Source organism: Neodiprion virginianus, chromosome 3, assembly GCF_021901495.1.
Source record: "Neodiprion virginianus isolate iyNeoVirg1 chromosome 3, iyNeoVirg1.1, whole genome shotgun sequence".
Lineage (NCBI taxonomy): Eukaryota > Metazoa > Arthropoda > Insecta > Hymenoptera > Diprionidae > Neodiprion > Neodiprion virginianus.
The window spans coordinates 34,968,243-34,988,493 of NC_060879.1; the positions used below are offsets into that span (position 1 = coordinate 34,968,243).

At 42.7% G+C, this 20,251-nt stretch overlaps 2 protein-coding genes across 5 annotated transcripts in view; one reads left to right on the forward strand and one right to left on the reverse strand.

The window, feature by feature from the left end:
- Positions 1–2,503: 2,503 nt before the first annotated feature.
- LOC124300496 (uncharacterized) overlaps positions 2,504–20,251 on the reverse strand; it is a 66,222-nt gene continuing 48,474 nt past the window's right edge. Inside the window, exons 1-6 of one of the 4 annotated variants that reach the window (XM_046754682.1) lie at positions 8,041–8,423; positions 6,438–6,555; positions 6,124–6,205; positions 5,947–6,027; positions 4,973–5,610; positions 2,504–3,117 (exon numbers count right to left, since the gene is read on the reverse strand). In XM_046754682.1, coding sequence (XP_046610638.1) covers positions 2,733–3,117; positions 4,973–5,610; positions 5,947–5,952 — 1,029 coding nt within the window. In that variant the 5' untranslated portion in view covers positions 5,953–6,027; positions 6,124–6,205; positions 6,438–6,555; positions 8,041–8,423 and the 3' untranslated portion in view covers positions 2,504–2,732. Of the gene's footprint in view, positions 3,118–4,972; positions 5,611–5,946; positions 6,028–6,123; positions 6,206–6,437; positions 6,556–8,040; positions 8,428–20,251 lie in introns of those variants that run through there. The other 3 variants (XM_046754681.1, XM_046754679.1, XM_046754678.1) reach the window with 3 other exon arrangements.
- Positions 10,083–12,903, forward strand: LOC124300503 (uncharacterized). Its single transcript, XM_046754689.1, has 2 exons — positions 10,083–10,422; positions 10,494–12,903. The coding sequence occupies exons 1-2, from the start codon at positions 10,381–10,383 to the stop codon at positions 11,067–11,069; spliced, it is 618 nt and encodes a 205-aa protein (XP_046610645.1). The 5' UTR covers positions 10,083–10,380; the 3' UTR covers positions 11,070–12,903.

Consider the following 20,251-nt stretch of genomic DNA (forward strand, 5'->3'; position numbering starts at 1 on the left):
TTTTTTACAATTTCTTTCGAATGCACCGCGACATGAAAGTGAGTAAGAGTTTCCGAAGAATTTCGGCCATTGAAAATCGAACGCGAACGTTTGTATACAGCAGAAAGACAGGATGTTGCGATGCGTGTAATGGCCAGCATGGCTACTGACACGTTCGTGTTAAAACCCATTTATTATCATAATTAACTTGTTAATATTCACGGTAGGCAGCCCGTGTCAGCGAATATTGGCATGACAAACTACGAGCTTCATTTTAATTACGGGCACGACGACGGAGCGAACTTCTGATTGACATTTGCCGTTCCGGATGAGGAACGAGGGAGGTTCGCATATCTGGTCTCCAATGCTATGTCCAAAAATGTATAATCCATGCACGTTATTTGCGAAGACGGTATCAACCCTGGCACACGGTTACGACGCGGCCAACAGCAGGAGGTATCGATTCGTTAACGGCTCTGACAATTAGCCCCCAGCAAATAAACGCGTGATTCCCGAAAGCTCGAACATCGCTGCAGAAACTGATTTGGATTAATGTAAATCCCCGTCGTATTTGACAGTCTGTAAATGAATGCAGATTGCAGCACGAATTCTCAGCGGGATTTCATCACCCACGGGCTTCTGCAGAAGGTACGAACCCTTGTTTTGTTCGGTGTGAATTCAGGGGGCTGGTTCTTAGATTTACAGCTTTGTAGGTAACAACCTTTTGCGCGTAGTGCATGTAAACTTTTCTGCCTCGGAGAGGCCCTTACACAGCTTTCGAACTTCGGAAAAGTTTTCAACGAGCAATTGAAGGGATCTTTGTGAGGTAAGTTTGACAAATGGAGAACACTCGAACTTAGTCGGTTATAAATGAATACAGGGTATCGGCTATCCTTAAATATCTTTCACGCAGTTTATTGATTACCGACGAGTTATAGATATAAACATGTTCCGGTTGTAAGTGGATTGTTGGTTGGATTTGAATAACTACTAGGATATCACTAGATTTAAGTTATCGGAAACGTTGATGCGGAAATCACGGTTCTGCAATTTCAGAATGACTTTAAAAGGGTTGAGTTACCGTAACATGGATAAATTTTACTTTATCACATGATAGACAACATGATCGCAATATCTCATGATTACTTACATTTTATAGAGTGAATTCGAGATTTTACTTGAAAAATAAATGTTACTACGATTACGTGACTTCCAAGATTTCTTACGATACCTTAAACTCAGAAAGAGATTTCTATAATAATAAAGGATTTATCACATCTGTAACAATGATTACTGACGGATACTTTCATTTTAATATTACTGATTTCGGTGTGATTTCGAAGATTGCGAAATTATGTCGAATGATAGTGAGACGATGATTACTTGAGTGGAAGCAAAAGTATAATGATCTCACGCTACATTTAAAGGTGAGGTAAACGATTTTCGACATCTAGTTACTCCAGCGAAAATTTTCTCTCTCCCACTAAAGCCAATTTTTTTAATTATAACATTATTTATTGAGCCTATACAGGGTATGGTTGAGACACAGCTTCTTGTTCCACAGTCTTGCGCGCATGCGTGTTGCAGTTATACAATATAAAAGTGACTAAATATTACAAAATAAAGGGTACAACGAAACAGTAAATCACAATATAGCGCTGCGAAGGTGGCCCATTGAGATCGAACCAGGGTGGCGACAATTTTTCTCGAATAAAATTCTCCGATTTTTCCTGTCAAAAAATGCAGCATTCCGTGACCATTTGTCACGAAAGTTAGGTAATGTTGGACGGCTTTCATAACCAAGAGCTTCAGAAGTTGTGCACTTCGAATATATAAATTTGTATCCAAAAAACAAATAGTATATATTGCGTCGTTACACACAACTAATTAGAAATTGAACAATACTATTTCCGAAAGTTTGCTGAAAACTTGACTGAATTTACGAAGCATGGCTGAAGTCTGAAAACGATTCATAAAAAAAGTACGTTTATTCCCGACTCAATCATAAAGTTAACTTTTTTGACCTCAAAAGCGGGACGAAAGCAGCATATTTTGCCGCAAATCCAAATCAGCGGTAAATACGAGCCCACTTTAAAAATCCCAATTTTCAAATAAATATTGCGGCCAGAGTTGAGTCGGGAATAAAGTCGTATATATATATATATGTAACACAGGAATTAAAACTTGACCTTATTCCCTTGTTAAACAATGTACTACACTGAGAAAAGTTTCATTTGTTACAGTAACTAGAAATATTCAGTAAAACAAGTATCGTTAAAAAAAACTGTTCGAATATTGTTGGCATTACGAAAAACGAGGCACGCATAACCATTTTGCGCTATTGTCGATCCTTTTTTGATAATTGCAGAGCAAAATCAGTTTGTTCGGTTTACCATATTTCTTTAGTTAAATAAGGCTTTAACATCAATTTATTCTTGCACAAGTATTAAATTTTCGCACAGTTACAAGAAAATATAGTGACAGTGATCGCGATGAGAAAGAATAGTAACGGATAACAGACTTTCCGGTAGCAGCTAGAAAACTAATTTTCATTTTTTACCTACAACTATATTTTTCGATTGTGGTAATAAATGAAAATAGTTAAGGACTGAGCCGTAACCGGAAATGAACATTTCTCTCAGTGCATTTTCCCTGTGGCCCGTCTTAATTCCCTGACTTCTTCCGACACACAAAATTCCTCGACTATTCCCGGTTTTCCCGGTCTGTCGCCATCCTGTCGAATGCTCGGTTCATCAGAACACGAAGCGCATCGGCAAGACCTTGTTTCTTAGATCGGTGCTCAGCCTGCTGCCCGGGTCCTTCAGAACGGCGATAATCTGCTTCGTTTTGGTCATAGAATCGTACCTCGACAACTCGTTAGCCGCCATGGCTTTCTCGAGAAATTCCCTGAGCTGAACCCCGGCTTCGCCGCCCGAGGATTCCTGCAAGAACTTTAGGACCTTGTCCGAGTATCCGGCGTACTTCGAGTATCCCTGCCTCCTCGCGTCCTTGCTCAGGACGTCGTAAAGCTCGCTCAGCTGGAGAAGGGACGGGCTGGTGGTCGCGTTTCCAGCCCTCAGGAAGGCGACCAAACTCGGATTCGGCACCTGGTCGACTCTCTCGCCGAGGAGCGTGAACCTGACGAAAGAATAAAATTGAAAAAAAGGAACAATCGAACCGTTTAATCGTTGTTCGAAGAACAAGTTTTACAAATTTTATAGCGATCATATCGTTATACGTTGTATTTACGAGGCCTTGACGAAATTTTCCATGCGATCGAAGTTGGCTAAAAATTATGCTGTAAAATCATCATTAGCCTTGATCCAATGACGGAATCGAGGAAGTATTAATTGCTGTTTATAGATTCAACGATGAGGCAATGGAAAATGCGTCGACTAGCCGTGAACAGACTTAATCAAGTAAACAGAGGGATTTTCATGACTATGAGGAATAATTAATACGTAATAGCATTGAAAGTTCATTTCGACCTCAGATCTCAGATATTTTTCGTCCGCAATTATCACGCGCGATGTATTATGTTACGATAGATAATGAGGTATAAAAATTTTCTTCGAGTTAACCGCGCGATTCGCCGTGTATGGTTATTTTACAAATTGTAAAACAGAAATTTAACGAAACGACGACATGCGGTGTAATTAGAGCGGTAGCTTTCGCAACTGAATGTCATTTCACGGGATTCGGTGGTGGTAATGACTCCAGTTGGATTTTAATAAAACTAGGACTAATAACAGCCCGCGGTGCAGGAATAATTGGAAGCTGAAACGAGATAACGAGTAAAAGTGAAAATTTCTGTAATAGATTCACAATTCGGAACTACCAGCACGCTCAGCTAGTAATTGATAGGGACGAGGTAAGTAATCGCAAATACCTCGAGGCGGTTATACGGTTAATACCGTGCCAAGTGACTCACGTTGATAAATAACTTGATAACTCATTCGTATCCGCAGGTTTCCTTAGCGATTAACGATCCTGCGGAAAAGTATACAGCTGTAGTATTCACGCGGGAGGATCACGTCAGCCATGATAAACAGTGAAAACGGGGCATTGTAACGTATACCTTATTATACCCGAGTAGAATACTGGCTCATCGTCGGTGATATTATTCAGTCAAATATCCCGAGGCTCATTCAATTATTAATTCGAAGAAATGAAGCGTATTCCAGAGTCGGGTGTAATTTTAACGGACGTTAAAAATTCTTCCTCCTAAATAAACACGCTTGTTTTTTAACGCTGGTTTGTACGAGCGCGATTCTCGAAATGGAAATGTTAACCGGTTAATATTAAGCAGAAGTTTATAAAGCGCAATTAACGAGGTTGATGAACCAAAACGCGATACTTCGTGTTTAATTTATTATGAGATAGTGAACCGTTGGGTATTTATCAAATTGTTTATTCGTCAGCTACGAAGATCTTTTATAAAACGCAGAATTCAAAAATATTCGAATTATAAACAAAGGCCTCGGACATTGATGTTTCGTTTAAAATCGTTTAGAAATGGTTGAAAATTTAATGGATTTGTTCGGTGTCACTTTGCGATGGCTCGTTTTATTCAAAAGACTATTCTCTGCAAAGTCGCTTGAATAGATTTTCTTTGTTTTATCAAATTTGGAGATAACAGTCTTCGGAATAAAATGAGTTATAGTAAAATGAAATCGAACTGCTCTACTAATTTTATAACGATTTCGAAGCGATTTCAGAGCAGGCATCGACATCCAACCCTTATTCTACATCTCCAGTGTTATCCAATTTTGAATTTTCAAAGCGATCTTATTTCGCTCCTTACGAATATAACAATAATTCAACAAATACTCGGTGTCCGACTATTTTCTAACAGTGTAATAAAATAATAAACGTTACCAATCTTCGTTCAATAAACCTGCTCAAAGATTTCGCCTGACAGAAAAATGGTATAAACTTTTCTTTGCATCGCATACATGGAACGAAATCAATCGAACTGAGGCACGTTACTTACCTCGCATCGTCCTTGTCTTCGTCAGATTTTTCTCTATCGTCGGACGATCCATCGGCAGGAATATAATGTGCCGGATTCTTGGCCTCGATGCACTCGGTCCCCGAGGTTGAGACCATTTCCGGCGAAGTTTGGGCGACGTCCTTGTATCCCGACGACGAAGTTTCCATGATGTTGTAAATCTGCCGAACAACGCTGTCGACGGTCGATTCTTTGGGCATGCTAGTAACGAGTCGATAGCCTGGTCTGCACCTGCTGATCGTTTGTCCGTTACTCTTTTCCGGCACCTCCTGATCCCTCTCCGGAAGTTCGTAGTTTGTTTCCGGTAGCCCGTAAACAACTTCCGATTCTTCGTGGTTCGCTTCCGGAGTGAGAGCTTGGCCCCCGCCAACCTTCTCGGAATTCGCACCCTCCGGTTTTGCGATTATCAAGGCCTCCTCCTGGTACCGCTCGGGTGGCACGAAGTACTTCTCATTGTCGGATATCGTCGACGTCTCGACGTCGTTTCGCGTTTGTACCTCTGCAGGTAAGGGTTGTCTCTGTCCGGGCGGATGCGGACTCGTCGACGGTGTTCGTAACAGAGTTTCCTCCTCCTCTTCGGCGGCGTGTATTTTCAGCTGACCAACCGCGTGGAATATAACCTGCGCGTCGAGAAAAACTCCGCTGATGATAATTGTACGTAAAATGCGTGAAAATAAAAAGGATTCGTCAAATATGGCGGAAGAATGTTTCTTCGATTCCAACCATCGTTATTAATGAAAAGCAATTAGTGGTAGCAACGAATATACTAAACAATGATCATGAATTAATTGTTCATATTTCATTGAACTTCCTCGATTCTTGAATAATTGGTTAATACTTCTGACATCTTTTATTTATCAGGTTCAATCTCGACCCAGAATTCATCGGTGAGTCCTGCGATGACAAGTCAACCGAAGCGGACTGTATTAACGGATCCATGGCATCGTCGAACTTACTTGCATCGCGGCTGGCAGGAAGGCATCGGAATAAATGGGCGTAGCGAACGCCGGTCCTTTCCTCACGATCGCAGGGGAGGCCTGGAACAAGTCGTACGAATCGTATTTATACATACACCGTGTCGTAACATAATATGATTAATTGTTTCCGCAAACATCGTTCGAGACTATACATACGCAATAAGGATATGATTGCTACCGGTCAACACGAGTTTTGAGTCTGGGTTGAAGATGTCAAATTTTAATTTCTTCTACGTAGCTAATAAGTGAAAAAATTGTTTTATTAGATAAAGTTTGTTTTTGTAGAAACGAGAACGATATTTCAGATTTTAAAAGAAATAACCTATTTTCTCAAACATTTGTTGTAAATAACAATTGGGAAGACGTCAGTCTTGCATTTAAATCACTTTTATTCAAGACTAATAATTAATAATAAATCACAAATGTAAGAGAATTGACGAACAATGTTTAAAGATGAATATTTTTCGTACTTCTTCTATTTTCGTAATGGACTTCCGCGTATCAAACCCCAAACGTAATCATCCCCATCATCCGTCGCATCTTGGTGAAAACTTTTTCCTTTTTCTTCGGAATAGGCACTCGTATTAGCTATCAACCAGAAAACTTCAAGACTTATTTATCAACGTAAAAATGACGAAAACAAACTTCATGTATAATAAATACAGGTTTTCATTATTATTCGATGTGTAGAATCGAAATTTATTTCTCTCAATAGAAACTCAAAAAAAAAAAAGAACTTTTTTCACGTTGACCTGTGTAATTTGACCGATATGATATAGTCACGAACTTCAAACACTTGCACACTTTGCTTTTACCTCGATGATTCAAGCTCTGCTAATATTCGATTAATTTCGAACGTAACGTAATATGAAATTCTGGAATGTAGATAGAAAATAAATATGTTCCTGGCCAATAACAACAAGGTCGTTGGTAAAAAGGGTCCACTGGCCAAGCGTGCGCGGAGTGTACGTGTCGGGTGGTATATGATTGTGTTTCCCATTTCTTTTAGTCACGCAGCAAATATTTTTCGCACGCATGGCCGGATGACCACGAGAAGTGTTTTTCCGTTGAGAAAAATGCCTGCATTCATCGTTCGTCATTTTCGCTCTGTCTCCGATGACTGGGCAGAAGAAACCGAGTTTAGAACATGCCATTCCCAACACGATTTGTCGAGCCATGGAGGTTCAATTCGGCTTCGAAATTGGGTCCGTAAAAGACACGTGACAAATAAGGATAAAAATGGCGATGATTACTCAGGGTTAGTTTTACACGGGTGTATAGTTGAGCGAAATGTCAAGCGCGAAGCTCTCGGCCGAGACACCCGAGGGAAATCAGGACAACGAATTTATGTATCATTTTCACATTAATATACACACGCGACACGCGTATCTACGTGTTTGATTTTACACGCGTATGCGTGTATAATATGTAGATATATATCGTAGGTGGGTATACGGCAATATACCGGGTGTCGTAGATAATCACGTGTAACGACGGATAACAAAGTCCCCGTGGGCATCGCGAATAATTAATTTTAAGGTAGGTATTCCGGATGGCCGCGATGCAAAACCTTGACAGTTAAAACGACGGTGAGGCGAATCAAAAGGCAAGGCGCATAGCTCCGGCGACCCGGTGGAGCCGTTTAATTCTGTATGGATTTGGAACATGACTGCCCACCCATCGATTCCCGTGCTTCAAGACGATTGCGTATCGTCGTTAAAAATCGAGGCATTACAAGAGTCCGCGCAGGCATCTTATTAACTCGTAATCGACGTCGAGTGTGGGTAGGTTATACAAATATCAGTCGGTTGTTAAAGAAAAAATAAAAAATAAACCGCGGCAGATTAATGGAATTCAAAATATCATGTTTTCGAGTTTTTAGCTCGGGGCCGTACAGCCGAGAGGAGATGTGAAAACAAATTATACGGAGTCAATAAGACGATGATGATCGCGGGTAAATATCGCGTTGACATCACCGTCTGCACATTATACGTAATAACAATTAAAGAAAGTTGAAGGAAGAAGAAGAAGAAAAAGAAAACAAACAAAATACAAAAACAAACAATCACTCACCCCATGAACGACGAGCAGGATGAAAAGGCAGTGCACCGCTCTCATGATTATCTACGCAGCAGCTCCAGTTTTAGGTTTAAGGTTGCGATAATGCCAAGGCGAAAGAGACCTCGCCTCGATCCTCGGGCGTTGCAGCGTAAATCCGGTCGACTCTTTGAAATCTGCAGCGTTGATTTTCCGTCGCTCACAAGCTGTGCTTGACGACAGGCAGGTAGGTAAGTCGAGACTGGTCTTCTTGAAAAGACTTCTCTTGTAACGGTTTCGGAGCCTCCTATCCCACCCACACAAACATACTCTCGTGACTCACTCACACAAAGTGGTTACAGCCGACTTAATTGAGATACATACACGCGTCTCCTTCGGCCACGTCTTGACACGCACGACGTGCATCCGTGATTCGTATGTAGTACGCAAGTAAGTCAGTTTGCCGCGTTCGTGTGTCCTGACTAACGATTCGAATCCTATACGCACACACCTACGATAATGTGTGCATGGGTGTGATGCGATACACGGACATACGTATTATTGGTGATCGCGATGCCCGGAGGAAAGGATATTGCCAGCAGTTTTTTTAACCGTGCCTCGGATCGGACGTGTCGCTCTCTCTCTCTCTCTCTCTCTATCTCTCTATCTCTCTCTCTCTGTCTCTGCGCAAACCGATTGTGAGTTGGAAGAAAAGAAGATTGATATATTCGCATGAATATTATGTACCGTTCCTTAAAGTCGCTACGTATTTTTTTATACACTGAACGGGGAAATCGAGCCGCTCGTTTTACGACCTGTGCGCGTAATCGATCGTTATTCGGTATTCGTACGAATTCGATCATTACCCCAGACTGGCGTGTTTACGAACACAAGGGAATTCCCACTCCGTTCGGTGTAACGTTAAATTAACCTATCGATTCTGGTGGTTTTTCCAGTTTTATTAAGCTCCAGACGTTGAACCGTGCCGGTGTGAGAGGGAAAGAAGACTCACGATCTATGGAGATCCACAACTTTACTAATAAAAATATTTCACGGCTTTCCGCGGGCGTTGTAATCCAGCAAATATATTAAATCAGTGGGTAATTTGGTGGTCAGTATTTGAGTGAAAAAGTCTGACTCGAGACGGAGACAAATTTATTCATCGCTAGTTTGAACGATCGTTCCTTGAACTCGGGAGTCGGATCGAAGGTCGAATAATTAACGAAAGACTTAAGCATGTGACGTCCGATAGAGAGATCCATCGATCCGATAAGGGTCTAATGGAGGATGGAGTCGTATGCCGGAGGATCTGGGCCTTGTTACCTTGCGACGAGTGCAGGCTAAACGATGACATTGAACAAGATATTGCAGAGATACGGGAACGTTAGACCTCGAGAGAAGTCCGGCAATTCTCAATGATAGATGGCACAAGGCGTAGGTACGAGCGGAGCGTTACACCCAACGCGTATACCTTATTATACACGTTCGTTTGCTCGCAAAGTTGCCGCGTGGTGTGCAGTCTGCTTAAAACAGCACGACCGGTTATGTTGTCGTCGAATTTTACCTTTTAAATTCCTGTATTAATTTACACTCGTTTACGTACCAGCCCGACGAGAAAGAAGAAGAGATGGCAAGGAGCGACTGAGCGACTTGAAAGGATCACGGTGAGAGAGAAAACACGTTTCTTGCCTGAGATTCCATCACGCCCTTTGATCACGTGCCGCTCATTTTCCTATCGAGACACACCTTTTCTGCTACAACGTAGACTGGCTCGACAATGGAACCTGGGTCCGTTAAATTCACCCTGTGTTCATTTCCACCGGTGTGTAGTGTACGGAGACTCGAAGCTCGGTGTCTGTGCAAGAACGTCGAAGGACCATTAGGTGTACATCTTTCCAGATATTTTGTTCCTCTTGATGGAACCTGGACGTTTTAATCTTTGGCTATTTTCCTGACGCTTATAATCCATTTTACGTTCTCCCAGTAGCTGTTTACAATGATTGATTTCACTGCAGGATTAAATCATCTCTTTAGCCGATGGGGAACCGAGCGATTTAATACCGCCCACATTCCGTATACTGTTGAAAAAACGACATTGCTCAAGGCTCTTCGATACCTGTATATAATAGACCGTAACGCAACAGCCGGCTGGAACGGATATTGCGGTGAGTTAATCTCGTTAAATTTATCTCGAAGCGGTGGATATGGGGGCACCCCTATAATATCGCTCAGTGCCGATAAGAGTCTATAAAGCGGACAGGTTGGACTCGCTTCGTGTTAGACTTACGGCAAGCACACGTCCGGGAAGAGCATCGACGGAAGTTTATTGACAATCGTTAACTGCCGAATATCACGGTAAGGGAGTAAAGTCCGGCCATGCTGTCCGTCTCGTCGCTGCTGTTACTGCTAATTCTCTCGGTAAGAACACCCGCCACACTTTCTTCGTCAAAAGCACCGACGATCATTCGTTTCCAACACTCTGTTTCCAGGGCGCGAAAGTCAGCTCCAAACCCATCGAACGCGCCTCGGAAGCGGGTGCAGGGAATGAAATAGACACGGGGTTGCAGGGGGATTATAAGAGGGAAGCCGAGGTTGGGGAAGTTCCCGGAGCCTCGGCGAGGACGTCGAATGACCAGTTGACCTCTGGTGCGAAGAGGGTTTCGCCTCCGACGTCATCGACCTTGTTGGAAAATGTCACGGTGGACGACGGCGCGAAACGACCGCAAGGACTCGCCTGGATCCTGGCACCCTTTGCGCAGAAGGTTCAATTCTCACCCCAGACCTTCTTCCAGGACAGGATCGGAGAGCTCAAGGAGAGCTTGAGCCACCTCGGCTCGATCGTTTCCAACGATCAGGGCAACGGCAGCAAACAGTTCGCTAATGGGGCCCTCGCCAATCTGATCGGATTAAACGACTCCGGATTTTACACCAACAGGTTTGATCCTGCCGGGTTCTTCGGCGGCAACGGATGGTTCGCCAACAAAGGAGGCATCCTCGGTGGTCCTGGGGCCTTTGTTTCGACTGGCAGTATTCTCACGGACTATCCGACTGCTTATAGAAAATAACACCGAGCTGCGCAACGAGAATCATACTTCAACTTGACCTGACAAAGTGGAAACTTTTTTTCTAAGAGTTTTCTTGGCATGTTTTATGGACGAGAAAAGCCCGTTGCCAGAAGAATGTATGTACGGTGTACATGGTTGGGATCTTTGGATGTTCGAATTTGAGAGCGTCACCCCCCAAAGATAAAGCTTGATTTTTTACCTTTTTTTGTTTTTGTGAAGTATATTCGTTTTTTAGCAGTTTATGGATTCAGCTTTCGATTCTACCTTCTACAAGAGATCGTAGAAGCTGGGGCTAAATTAAGGACGCAACGATGTAGATGCATACATTCTTCTGTATAATGGAAACACGGTTATTGGATTATACACTGCAAGGAAAAAGTCGTCAGTGAAAACCGCAAAGAATATCATTTCAAGCGGTCGTTGATACATGATTAGAAAAAAAAAAGAAAACCATCAACTAATGGTATTACATTGCCTGAAACAATATACTTTTGCGTTGAAAACTTGATGATTCCAACTGAATTTTTAAACTCCCTGGTGAAATCTGATGGAATGTTACATACCTTGAAAGTTAACAATTAAATATAACGAAAATCACTCACTTTTACATTTTCTACTACGAATATCTAAAAGAATTTTGATCAAGTTCAATGTTTTTCTTCCCACCATGAAATTCGTGACATCTGAATGTACGTGAAAAACATTCATTCGATTCCTACGATAGGATTTTTTGTTGCGGCCACCATTTCCCGCCTCGCAAACACTCTCATTCGAACAATATATCGATTCTTGTAAAAATTTGATGAATTTCTCGCAGAACGAAAATTAAGTTATACATCTATTACAACCACCGCAGTTAAGAGAAAGAAAGAGCGAACGTGCGGTATCATTGGCGAGTGAAAATAAATCCGGTAACTCTCCGAAGTCTCGACGGCGAGTAAATTGAATATACATTACGATGAACGCTGACAATCAGCAGAGGTAAACTCTGTTCTCGTTACTCCAATTACGGCATTGAGATCACCGGGGATTCGCGGAGAAAGCGGAGATTTATTCAATCCGCAAACTAGAATAATATGTTGCGGGAATTGAATTCGCAGAGGGGTTCGGCCATTAGCGGAGAAAAGTTTAGCGAGTGATAAAACTTTTAGAGTTTGCGGGTAGTTCGAAAACTAGTGGGACGCTGGGAGCTAAGACTCTGGAGAGTTTAAAGTTGGCTGTTAACTGTAGGTATTGTACACGTGTACAGGTATATACGGAGGAAAAGTTCGTTTCAGATTCGAAGGCGAACACCGTGGCTTAATCGCGAGCTCGTTTGCGTGAGCTTCGCAATTTTAAGAAAACTCCCCCTAGCTCCGCATGTTTACTCGGACAACTTTCGCCCTCTTTCTGATTCGTTGGGGGTAAAAGTTGTTAAATAATCGTTTGGGGCGTGTAACCTGCAGTATCTGCCTCGCTTGTGTACTTTCCATTTTATTTGCCCCCTTACACCCCCTCCCCCCCTCCCCCCCCCGATCAGCAAGATTTTTCAATTTTCTGTGGAAAAATTATTGGAAGTTCCTGCTCATTATAATTGCAGCCACTTGAATTAAGGGGAAAAATGTATACGTAGCTTTTGATATTTGAAGAGCGATCTCCTTCCTTCGGTTTATTATCAGCCCTCAGGATTGAATTGTTTGCTCAGTTCCTCGGCGGAGATTGACGATTCGTCACGAGCCAATTATCTAATAGCCGCGATGCTTTCGCGATGACGTGGCAGGATTGTTGAACGGAAGATTGTTGATTGTTAAATGAAGATTATCATCAACGTACAACCGCGATAGAAATTTTCACACCTGTGTTGTACCGTGCAATTTATGTAAATAAATCGTTCCTCGTGAAGCTTACCGATTAATTATACTCGCGTAGGTACGTACCTACCTACATACAACGTAACAACCTTGATGAATTAAATTATGCAATTTGCTTCGAACGATGTCTCCGACCCACTTTCTATACACAATTAATTATCCTTCAGATTCGCTTCTAAATTCGGGGGATAAAAATACCCTAGGGTAAAATAATACCTTTCCGTCGAATTGATCTTAGCTGCGAAACGGACGGTAGGAATGAAAATTCCCCAAAGGATATTGGAAACGCATGAAATTTCTGTACACGAGACCCGAACACTCCGACGCCACTCGTCTCGATCCTCCGCCTGCGGGGAAAGGAAATGACGAGAAACGAGGTAAAGGAACGGGGCACGATCCTCGAGTCAAGTTGGCACCTGACCCCTTTTGACCTAATTGGCGACCCATTTCTGTGAATCAAGACACCGCCCTCGGTGCCGAGCGAATCCTTTCTCTACACGCCGAGTCAGCAACCGAGTCGAGGGCTCTGTCAATATCTCAAGAATGTTGATCACTGTGCCCGAAGTATCGGAAAACATTTGTACGATAAAAATCCACACCCCGCGATCGGTGATGAATATCGGAACAAAGTCATCAAATAATATTGTTTCAGGGAAGATTTGTTTTTTTTGTTTCCGACGAAACGAGTTATTCAATACTTATTTTCAACTGTGAAATAGATCAACCTGTCAATTTCTCTCCCGACGTTTAATAGTATTATTGATAATAATAATAATAATAATAATAATAATGACAATAATAATGATCAAGCACGTAAACTGCAAAGTTCCGATGTCTCTCTTGAAAATTCACCCTTCCAAGGGTGGAAATACTACTCCACCCTCGTATTTCCCCCGGTTTCGCGATTGAATAAGTAAAGTGGCGTTCTTCGCCGTGTAAATTATACATATATCATCCCCGCGAAGTTCGCTCGTCGAGGTAGGTATAAAATTTTTCTAGCTGACTGAGGCCGCGTTTATTTGCGTTCATCCCACGTATATGACCCTAGATTTTTTCCGCCAAACTTTCGCCCGGCCATATCGCTAATTGCGTAACGTTAGCCAGCGCGAAACTTTCGAAGGGAATTTCACCCCTGTTCGGATGTCAATCCGAAATCAGCCCTTCCTGTAGGATTCGGTGCGTCCAAGCTAGAAATTACCCATTGCCGCGTGTGTGGAACCGATGAAAGGTGGACGAGCGAGCCGATAGGAAAAAAAAAGAGTAGTGCAGAGAGAGAGAGAGAGAGAGAGAGAGACAGAATGAAAAACACGCGCTAACGTAAAAAAAAAAAAAAAGGGAAAGTCGTCAGTGGGGAATTTAATTATGCGGGAGTCAGACGAGCGGGCGTTTTATCCTGCAGGTTGGCAGGGGCGGGTTGTCACATTTACGTTTACCAGTTTCTTGGTAAAAGGTAAAACTAATCATCCCGCAGGTAATTCTCATCTCGTCCCTTACCAACTTATTCGCCAACCTTGCGTAATTGCATCTCCATATTTACGACCGGTAGCCCGGAGACTTATTGAGCTAAGAGCTCGCGAGAATTTCCCCGGCTATTCGATTTCTCGTATACCAAGACTCGTCTACTCCTGCGAGGACATCGTATAACGAATAACAGTTTCAAATTCTCGGTTAAAAGAGAGAGGGAGGGAGAGAGTAGAGTAGAGTTCATCGGGGCAAAACACCAGCATTCACGATCACGGCAAGTTTTAGAGATTCAAACAGCGAGCATCAATTCACATGTTCAACTTCATTATTCGTCGAGTTTTTTTTTCCACTCCTATATCGTAAAACCATCTAAAACTTCGACAAACGCGATTTTATCAATTAATATCCCGTACCGTCAGCAGTATTAGATGAACTCTGCCTCGAGGATGGGATGAGCTGTGCAACTTGAGCGATGAAACAGTGTATCATCAAGAGTATTTATGATACCGGCAACGAGGCGTGGAAGGTTGCGCGCGTGTGGGTCGAAGGTGGTAGTGATTAATGAACTACCGAATATCTGACAACAATAATTGCTGTAAGTACTGGGCTAGATGTTAATCACACTGTTCGTAGGAACATCGACCGAGCCGTTTTTGCTTTCGAAACAGGCTTCTAAGCGAATATGGAGCAATCAACAAGTTACGCCGGATCATTCAAGACCGCCAGTCCCTCGTCTAGGAACCCAGTCACACGTGTGTCGAACGTAAAAAATACACGTTACAACGAATAACGATCGCCTGGGTGGCGCTTCCGAGGGAAAAATCTACCAGCAGGATGCAGCTTCGTATCTTATCGTCAACACCGTGGATCCGTGAACCATGAAACCTCCCACGCAACGATTCGCATCCTGCAGGACCTGCAGACCTTTGTACTTTCCTGACATTCAACCAGACGACCCCCGTGTACTTCTATATTTACTTGTCCACCCCCGGGCTATCCGGTCGCAAATCCTAAGCCCTCCGCTTGAGCCATATCGCTTTTAAACCACCCACTCGTCGACTATGGTGTATGGTGTGTGTGGGTGACTTCCATGTAAAACCGCCAGATCGTACGTCGCGAAATTAGTGGGGAATGAAATTTGACTCGTACCTTTCGAGTAACTTGCGTTACTTTTCCGAGCATTAGCTGCGACTCGGTTTGAACTTTAGAGCACGGCGTTGTGTTTCCGATAATGTACTGATTCGGCTAACGAAATATGAATCTCTCTACTCCGCGACGACGCTCATGCTTCTACGGTGTGTTTTAGCTCTACCGATCCGATTAGCTGACGTCGAACCAATGCACTGAGGTCCATTGAAAGGTATTCATTTTTTCACCAGATACGGAGTGTCGATTCTGCATTCGCTACATCCGCGCAGGAACCGTGGTAAAATTTCTACGGCAGGTTTATTACTCCGATCGTAACTTGCGCGAGGAGTATGTGTACAATAAAAAAAAATTTCTAAGTATCGTCAATATGCGGTCCTTATCTATTGTCATCTTTTACCGTAACCGAGAGACAGTGTTCTGGATAGAAATTGAAAAAAAGTTTTTATCTTTGACCAGAAGATCTAGTTTATGTAACTATTTTTTCGGATAGCTATCGTTACTCGTACGGTATTTTTTTTTTTGTTGTAACTTTAGCGATGGTTTAATGATAGTGCAACAAGAACGTGATGATAACACCAGCTTACTCAAATCTACTAAACTCTACAAACGGATCAACGTTGACAATCACGAAGCATACATTTTTCCCATACTTGCCTTCAATTCGAACAATATTTTGGTTTTATTGCCGCAATACACTAATCTTATCAGAATTTTCCAGTAAAGGCGAAAGAAATGAATGTTTTCATCGACTGTGAACCGTAAAAAACGGTGAAATTAAAATAGAAGAAAAGAATGGCTAGTCCATAATCTAGGCCTCTGATTGTGAAACTCGAATCACCGCCGACTGAGGTGAAGATGAAGGTAATTTCAACCAGTCGGAGAGTCGGCAAGTTGAAATGGTAACCAACCAATTCCTTTTTTTGTACACTATAGCGTAAGATCTTGATTTTCGTTTTTTACCATTTTCTCGAAATATATCGCATATTGAATAGTTGTCAAGTATATGAAACAGGGGTAGAATTTTCTGAACAATCGATCGCCGATATCTATTTTGTAGAATTATTCTCCAATTGCGAGAAGAACGCAAATTTTGAAGAAAAAAAAAAAAATATTCAGTTTCTGAAACATGTTCAAAACATCTGAAAATCATTGAAGAAGCGTTTCTTTGTTGAAATACAGGTATCTTGAGTAAATATTTTCATTTTTAAGTGAACGGGTTAATTTCTATTATCCATCTCCTTCTTCTTCTTCTTCTTCTTCTTCCGCTTCTTTGTTACGGTAAATGAACTTTCGTCAATGGTATCGTTAAAGCCCCTTTATCGTCCGCGACGGAGCTACAGGATGACGAGGTACCTACAGGTGTGACACGGAACGTCGGATGGAGAGGTACTAACGCGGGTGCGAAGACGGAGAGTCTCGTCCTCGTCGTCGTCGTCGTCGTCGACGTCGACGTCACGTATAAACGGCGTGTGCGCGCGTCAGCGCAACTCGTACGTGTCAGGAGAGGCAGGAGGTCGAAGCAGTCGGCACCGGGCCGAGCGCCGAGACGCCCGCAAAGCAAAGCGTCGCCCTGAGGCGCGTCGACCGGGCGCACCATGCAAGAATTCGCAAGCTCGCTCGCCCTTCGAGCCGCAGAGTTGCGAGTGGCAGCCCTCGAGGGCTGGTAGAAGAAGTGGAGAAGAGAGAGCCGAGTGTTGATCGCGGTGTGTCGCGGGTGCGGATCGTCTCATCCCCGCTGTTCGACCCTCTGCTGTGAACCAAGGCCGCAAAGTAACGCCGTTAAAGAGGACCTTCCGGAACACGCGCGCCCCGCGGGACCTCCGCTCGCCTCTCGCGAGGACGAGGATGTTGACTAAACTCGCGGGCTCGAGATTTTTTACTTCGTTCAACTTCGTTGTCGCCTCGAGCGACGGCTGAAGGGGTTCAACGAAAATCCACTTTAACGACCCCCGAATTTGCTCCTAATTAAGGAATCTGAATCGAAATCCGTGCAACCAAAGCGATATCGTATACATATATCCGTGTACGTTTCAATTACAAATCGTGCCTTGTATATCAGGTACGTTATCCATTGCAGTTTGAATGACGATCATTTTTGGCCTTTGTTAAAGCGTTAGTTTACTCACGGTCCGGTCGATGATTTTCAAAAATTTCAAACCTCAATTCGAATCGCCAAACGTACGAAACATCGTGGTTGTGGCGCAAAATTTTCTTCAAATTAATACTGACGATACATATCCCGGATCCGTGAAAATTTTGGATTCTTTAAACAGTGTGCTCTTGGCGGAAAATAGTAACTTCAAATATCCTTGAGATCAATGTTATGCAAATTAGGCGACAAGACGTGATTATAGGCACTAATTGTGATTGAGATAGGTGAAGAGTTTCGCTTTGGCACGGGTTTTCATTTATACCTTTGGAGGCAATTTGGGGGTTGGCAAGGTCAAATGTCATCAATCCTATTAAGGGACGCCTTTCCATTGTCGCCGCTGTTTGCATCCCCTCTTGTTAATCCCGTTTGAAAGAGGGAAGCTAAAATTTTCGCGAACGAATTTTATTACATTGTGATGTTCTTTTTCGTACGAGAAGTGGAACATGTCTTTCTTCGCAAATTCCAAGATCCACCGAAGACGAAACTTCTCTACTTTCTGGAATAAAGAGATAAAAATGCCAACCACTTCTGATACTTGATTATAGTAATTGCTTAATTGCCTGCAGCGTGGCGATTGTCGAAAAATTTCATTTCTCCTCTTGCATGACAAAAAAAACGATCGATTACAATCGCTCGAGACGGAAAATGGGTAGATCGAGGTATAGCACTGGCTGCATGGCGTGATCTAGATTCGTATATTTACCGGATTAGTCGTCTATTTCGGAAGGCAACATTACACACCTACGCAGTTTCTTAATTGCAATTTACTCGGCGGTAACGAGTGATTAATTAATCAATTAACTAACCCCGTCGATTCCCGCAGCACTCCAGGAAATCACAGCTAATCCACATATTCCTGTGAATATCATTTCCGACAACTTTCCCATGATGCCGTAACGGGCGTTCCGTATCAAATTTTCACCACAATCTAATTCCGCGTCGCAATCGAATGTCTCGTTTTATTTACCCGAAGTGCCTTGCAGCATTTTACGTATCTATTATACGTACGTACCAGTCATAACGTCTCTGTCGCAACGGTATGACAATAATTTATTCCGGCGTTATCCGGTGTCACGGTTATAGAAAGCAACTATGCAAACAAAACTACGCCCACACAACTGCGGTGTACCTTATGTGTACGTGTGTTATACCTTCGCGATGACGGTGAACAACCAAGTTACTATAACGTTGTTAAAACCAAATCGATCCGCGGTTGCTCCGTGCGTTAATTCGAACCAGACGCGTACGTTATGTACGCGAGCTGAACGTTCCTGCTATTCCGGTTCATTTTTTCGATTCGCGAAGTGAATTGCTCGTTGCGTGGCTTTAGAAAGAAATAAGACTGGCAAAAGGAAGAGAAAGAGGAAAAAAAAAAATCAAATCAAATGAAATCAAACGCGGTAAAAGTTATACCAATCCATCACTCGCGGACCTCTTTTCCCGCATGACGCAACGGATTTGTAACCGTTCCACGTGCGAATGTTGCCCACACGCACACAAATATATATATATAATATATATATATATATATATTATATATGTACATTTACATATTTTATCGTCAACCTTATTTTTTTGGTTCTTTTTTTATCGCTGTCCACCACTTCCGCGGTATTAAACTTGGCATTGATAATCCCGAGAAACAGTTATACGCGTCGGTTGCTTTCGGCTGTCCAATCTATCCTTAAAACGTGACCCAACCGACCTCGCGTGGCCGTCCGCGAGATTGCGTGATGTATCATTGGCGAAACTTGGAGGAAAGGATTTGAATCGTATTGTAAGACAGACCCGCAGTTACAGCGCGGATATATTAGAACGCAGCGCCGGCTGCTGTTCCTGATTTATGATCCATTAAATGATCGAGCGACACGTAATGTCGCATGATTCTCAAGGCGATTAGAGCCGCATCACTGCGGGATCTTGAACTTTGTCAGCGAGTTACACATGTATAATACCTGCTCTCGGTATCATGGTCAACGATTTCAGTGTCACGATGATATAACGTTATTTAAATATGTATCCACGGTAAGGAATGTCCCATAATATATTGCGTGTATAGCGGTTTTTCGGATGGATCTAAACAGGTTTTTGTCTTCAAAGGCACGGGGTTCGATTTTATCAAATCCGTTGGAAAAAGCTTTGCTTGTAGTAACGCCGTGCAATGTTCGACAAGCAATTTGGAACAAAACCTTGCCTGTTATGGATCGAAGAAGCAGACTTTTAAATTCTCGACGATTTTTCGTAGGTATAACACCGAAAACCTCTTTGAATACGGCTTGTCACGATATAAGTATATTGAACAATACCCAGTTTCGTACGAATGTGCTTGTTTCATCCGTTGACAGACTGAAGGATCTGTTAAGCGTTCTTCGATGCTGAAATGCCACGATTTAAAGTCGCGCGTAGCGTTATTTACGTACACAAGCCGTTACTTCGGTGGCTTTGACTTTTTGTATCGATAAGTCGATGAAACTTTTCCACTTCCGAACTGGTCGAGTGGTACGAAGGTGAGGACCTCAAGAATTTAATACTATAGGAATTTGCTACACGAAGTTTGTTGACCATGT